This window comes from Neolamprologus brichardi, chromosome 16 (genome assembly GCF_056152115.1).
Source record: "Neolamprologus brichardi isolate AB-2024 chromosome 16, ASM5615211v1, whole genome shotgun sequence".
Taxonomy (NCBI): Eukaryota; Metazoa; Chordata; class Actinopteri; order Cichliformes; family Cichlidae; genus Neolamprologus; species Neolamprologus brichardi.
Window position 1 is genome coordinate 32,623,420 of NC_142119.1, and position 6,000 is coordinate 32,629,419.

General features: G+C 37.9%; 1 protein-coding gene across 24 annotated transcripts in view; it reads right to left on the minus strand.

Annotated features, from left to right (window-relative positions):
* neb (nebulin) overlaps positions 1-3,638 on the minus strand; it is a 69,445-nt gene extending 65,807 nt beyond the window's left edge. For 22 of the 24 annotated variants that reach the window (XM_087829871.1, XM_087829891.1, XM_087829887.1 and 19 more), the window contains exons 1-3: positions 3,542-3,638; positions 2,704-2,804; positions 2,310-2,402 (exon numbers count right to left, since the gene is read on the minus strand). In XM_087829871.1, coding sequence (XP_087685997.1) covers positions 2,310-2,381 — 72 coding nt within the window. In that variant the 5' untranslated portion in view covers positions 2,382-2,402; positions 2,704-2,804; positions 3,542-3,638. The remainder of the gene's footprint in view (positions 1-2,309; positions 2,403-2,703; positions 2,805-3,541) is intronic. The other 2 variants (XM_087829872.1, XM_087829869.1) reach the window with 1 other exon arrangement.
* Between the last annotated feature and the right edge of the window lie 2,362 nt (positions 3,639-6,000).

A 6,000-nucleotide genomic window follows, 5' to 3' on the forward strand; every position in this document is an offset into this window, starting at 1 on the left:
TGCTGTCTAATTAAGCTTATTTTAAACGGAGGATAAAGACGCATTAATATTCTATGTGAGCCCGAACAGCCTGAATCTTTGATCGTCCGACCAAGTCTAAAAACACTGCTTACTCACATGACAACTGTTCTATTCTTATTTGTTATTTCATACGCAAATGCTTTTGTTATCAGTTGCTACAGGACACAACAGTACACAAGCTGTTTGGGCAGCTTTGTAATCTCCACGGCTGTTCACACATAGGTCTTATGGGTTTAAAGCACTGATTCAGCCAAACAACAAAACAAGAAAAAAACAAGAAAAAAGCCCCACAATTTAGCTCGAACAAAATCTATCTATACAGGATGTTTTTATTCTGTTAGCTCGGAGTTTGAAATATCTCACCAAACAGCGTTCTACCTTCAACTTAATATAATGCGGGGGTGCTGTATGTTTCTGAGGCTTACATATAAATACACTAAATAAAAGAAAAATCCCACTCACCTCAGTTAATTTAGAATTTAGAGGGTTTTCTGTTAACTTTTGGTAAATATGCAAATGTGAATTTTTAAATGTAATTTCTAGTCACTGACAGCCTCTCACATACATCCCCATCCAGGAATAGCACTTCTAATTTCTAACTTCCTTCTTCTTAGGATGAAGAGCGTTTAGATAACATAAGGTTGAACCATTAAGAGACAAGAGACCTTAAAATCTAGGTTAAATGAAAGAAAAGCCAGAGCTGAGAAAGAACATCTCAATCGTTTTTATCAACATTTGTAAGCGGCTTCAGTATATGAATCTCTCAGACAGGAGAGAACCATAGGTGTAGATGAACCGCTGTAACTAAGCATCCCTACAGTTCAATGCAAAAACACTCCTTGTCTGCAGGCTACATTCTTCCACGCATCCACCTCCCATAAGCGAATTTCTAGCACTGTGATATTAACCTGTTCCAGCCTATCGGGGGCTGATTTACAGTCTGATTTTCTCCCCTCCCTTTCCTCCTTCCTCCACTCTCTGCCAACGTGCTCCAGAAGTCCATTTCTAAATTTGCCTGAATGCCAGATAGAGAACTGTACACTTTGCTCCTTAATGACCTGAGAATTGCGTTTATTATTATTATGATATAGAAACAAGTAAGAAATTTGAAAAGAAATAACTTAACTAATGAGTCTTTCAACATTTATGTATTATGTATTAAACTAAGCACATGTTTATGTCTGACCTGGACAGCACTATGTTTCTCCCCATTCTGTAAATTAAATACGAAGCCGTCTTACATTTTATTGAAAACAATGCATCTTTTCTCCGCAGCACAGATGAAAGTTCTAGTGAAATCAGAGTGTATTGATTTCGAGCGTAATTATCTTTCCTACCTCCCAAACAATTTACATCTTTTCACAAAAGATAGTAAATCTGTTTGAAACAGTTGATATGTTATATGGGAGTTAAATGATTTAAAAAAAAAATGTTTGCTTGCTTTGGATATTCTGACAACCAAGAGCCGTCATTCAGACTCCCCTATAAGATATCAGCAATATTAAGTTTGAACAAATACAAGGCTAACTTTAATCCTAGTTCACCAGGAAATATGGGATTAAATGTTAGCCTTCTGCTTTCACTCTTCCATCAGACACTGTCACAGAGACACTGAACAAGACAATAATTCATATACAAAAGGGACTCTAAAAGCAGCAAAACTGTGATGAAATCATGGGGGATGTGAGCACTCAATCTGGAGAAATATTTCACATGGGAAAATAGTAACTTCCAGAAACTGGCACACCCCCAAACTGCATGTAATCCAATCTTTGCGTGTCTGTCATACACAGGAGGGACGTTATGGGGATTTAGGTCATTGCAATATATATTCCTCCTCAAGCAGAGTAGTGAAATCAAATGCTGGCATCTATGGAAAAAAGTCACTTGTATGATTACATCTGTTTCACATGTGTTGCTGTCTGGCATATGTCAAAGGCTCAAGTAAAGGTATTTGCAATGCCAAAAGGACACAAATAAAATGCAACATTATATAATTAATAGATATTTTTCCAGGACTTAAAACCCATCAGAAGGAGTCCATCTGAAACAGGATATACCAGCAGTCATGTATGTCTCCCTCCATGAACTGCTGACTGTAAGGGGTATCGTCACTAACCAAACTATTCATAGGGCCTTCCACTGGACTTGGAGATCCCACACTTAAATGTATTAAATGATATCACAGCTGAAGTTCTATTATCCAGATCAAAAGCCAAAATCTAAAAAATGCAACAACAGTACTTTAGGATTTATTTACATGTGCGATTAAGAAGAGATCCACTTACCCTTTCCACAACCTCCTCCTCCTCCTCCTCATATACTTCATATTCTTCATATTCCTCGACAATTTCTGTCATTTTGAGACGATTTGAGAGATTCTACACAAAACACAGATCACATTTTCAGGTATCCGTTACTCTGAGGGAGTAATATATATATATATATATATATATATATATAAATAAAAACAGTGTAGTAAAACATAAATGTTCTACGTGTTCTTTCAAAATAAAATCAAAAATTTTAAATGGGATCTAATGGGACTTAGAGAAGATATCAAAGGACAGTTACACCAGGGATATTTCAACCCTCCTCTTTTTGTATATGTTATATTTATGTAAACATATATATAAACTATAACGGCAGCATACTGCCGTTTAAACAATATCCTTGCCATACCAGCAAAGGTGTCTCGCGGTAATCTCTGACAGTAAGGAAGCTTCACTTTCCATCCAACAGGGCCTCAAACTGACAGTCCAACTCTGTGATTTGCCCAATTCCTAAACAAAACAATAACACAATATGTAAAACACTTATTCAATGAATAATTAAACAGGGAGATCTGCAGAGTTTACTGTAATAGGTGAGACACTGACTAATTTTAATAGGCATCTGATTTTGAATATGTGACTGCCACCCTTCCTCCCTTATGTGCCACAACACAGTTCAAAGGACTGTGCCTCCTGGCTGAAGGTTGGCGACAGCTGTCCAACAGCGCTCCAGCTATTTGACATGTAAGCTAATGCCACAGCCTGATTGGTTGACTCTGTTTAGCAAATGGAGATGCAATACCTTCTGAGGCTGCAGGTTAAATATAGGATTGCATACTAACTACCTTTTTTAGTACATGGATGCTCTCTCTTTGTATTAATATATCTATATTTTCTCTGCAAAAGAACTAAAGAAATCGCCAGAATCATAGAGGTAGAAGGATGAAAAAGCCGGAAAGCTTCAGAGACTTTGGAAAGAAAACAAAAAAATTCAGACTCCTGCTGAAATTTCAGATACATCCAACGGATGGCCTTGTCTCAAGTGACTTGGAGAGTCTTGTAGTTCTGGATTGTTTGGTTACTCCTTCAATGTGTATAAGATTGTTCTCCTTATTCCTCAGCAGGGTATTCTTGGATCCAGATGGCAGCCAAGGATGGAAATAATGGATCTCCAAGCAGATGGAAAGCCATGCAGGGTGCAGACAACATGGATATTTGTTGTTTTTTGTATCCTTTCCTTTGCTTACCGGTTATGTTAAAGTTTATTGGTCTCCCAAGCCACCAAAGCCTCCCCAGCTTCCCTCCAGAGAAACGCTGGGCGACAGCACACAGCTGCGGTTTCTACCCAGGTTATCATGTGGCTGACGCAGCCAATCGCAGAGCACTGCTCTCGAGTTTCAAAATCTAAATATACCTATGTGATCCTTTCAGAAAAGAGCACCTGTTGAGGGTAATGCATCAGCGGTACAGTTATGAGGAAGGCAGTGGGCACTGGCAGTGGGGTCTCAGGAACACAAAAGTAAAGCCAGACTGTGACAGCGCTACCCAGTGCGAATGGCTAATGTTGACAAGCAGCAATTTTCTGTAAAAGATATGGAAGTATGTATGACCAAGGCGTGAGCCGGCGAGGAGAAGGCTAGCTTAAAGCAGAGCATGGTTCTCAGTGTCAGATCTGTTGAGGTCATCCATCAGCTGATCCTGAGCTGACTACATCCTGTTAAGAACCAGGTCAACATCAAGCTGAGGATACAAACCAAGAAATGAGCACATGCCTCCAAAAAATACGAATTAAAAATGAAAAGCTACTCGAAGGTGTCGCTACTACACCACCAATGCCCCTTGAATCAGAAATAAGCCTCTTAGAAATTAAAATGTCTAAGAAAGACTTGATTAATGTATTGAAATTATGACTGAGAACATCTAAATAATATATTTTTAAATGATTTTTTTGCATTGCAATCCTTTAAAATACATCTTTCCTGTTTTACTGCCACAAAAACAGTTTTGGGATTGTTAAACTCACTGTATTCCTCACTGTCACATGTTTTTTGTGCACATCAAATGAAGACATTTTCAAAACATGAACAACCATAAAAGTGCAAAATATTGCTGAAAATACATTTTAAACCTTGTTTGGAAGTTTGAATTAATGCTTAAACTGTAAGCTGTAATGGCCAATTCACCAGCTGCCCACTGCTTTCTATTAAGTTAAAAACACCAAGAGAAGAAATCAATACTTCTGCCATCACAGGGGCAGCTCTAGATGTCCTCCTTTTTCATTCTATAAAACAGAGTAATATAGTTTAGCACCTCAAAGGTGAAGCAGCTGGTACTTTTTTTAACAGTGAATTTCCAGGCCGGTACAGCAGAACACTCAGGCGTCATGTGAGCCACGTGCAACAACAAAAAAAGCTTTTTGCTATTATAAATAAATCAAGAACTATTTCTGAGGTCCAGTGGTAGCTATAATTAACACAGCAATTCACTGTAAATGTATAGAAGACCAAGAAGTACCCTGCATTTTCAGTTCAGATGATGTGCCTCTATCGCTCTGGTATTTTATATCGTTACTCTCACTCGCTGCACCAGGAGCAGGGTGCTACCCGAGGACGAGATGGACAGCAGCAGCTGAATATCTCCTCTCTTGCTCAGTGTGCCTCTCTTGAAAGTGGTGGTGACCCTTCATTCGCTTATGAACTGGATGCTTGCTGCTTGGTCCTCATTGCCAACATCACTGCAACTAAAACAAAACAACTTATGTTTAAAAGAGTGAGCTCACTTTTCCAAAGAGATATCTACCCATGGTATATACAGGATTTGATGAGGACAGATAAAAATATTCTAGGCCTTACATTTCAGTTCCAAGTTCTGATTTTTTATTTTTTTATTTTGGATATTTCTTGCTTGTTCCCATAGAGTGGAATATATTGCTCCTGAGAAAAATGAAAAACAAAATATAGTTATTAAATATAGTTTCTTATTGATTTTCTAAATACAATACAATACAACTTTATTTGTATAGCACATTTAAAAGACCAGTGGTACACCAAAGTGCTTTACAATAAAAACAGGAAAATTAAGACAATAAATAAAAGACTATTAACAAAGTACCACATATGTCATCAGGTTAAGGGCACTAATTACACAACAATAAAAGGGAATATAAGAACAAAGTTACTAAGAACAGATATAGCTAAAAGATAAAGTACATAAATAAGAAATTGAACCAAATATAAAACAGGGACGCTAACTAGATGGAAAAGCTATGTTGAATAAATGAGTTTTTAAACGGGATTTAAAAGATAAAACGGAGTCTGACGCACGGATAGCGATGGGAAGGTTGTTCCACAGATTCGGTGCAACCAGGGCAAAAGCACGGTCACCCCTAGATTTAAGTCTAGATCTCGGCTGAGCCAGGAGTAATTGGGCTGAAGACCTGAGGGCTCGCCCAGGGACATATAGACTAAGAAGATCTGCAAGATAACGAAGGGCTAAATTATTTATAATTTTAAAGGTGAGCAACAATATTCAAATCTAACAACAAACAACTGTTTTAATAGTTGCAGTTTCTTTTGGAAGCGTGTGCACTATTTAAATTTCAGATTTTATGGTGCATCGAAGATCATTATGATTCTGCCATCCCAGTGCCAGAGACACCCAAGGAGGTGGCTATGTGATGCATAGTCATCGGACAAAAACGACTGAT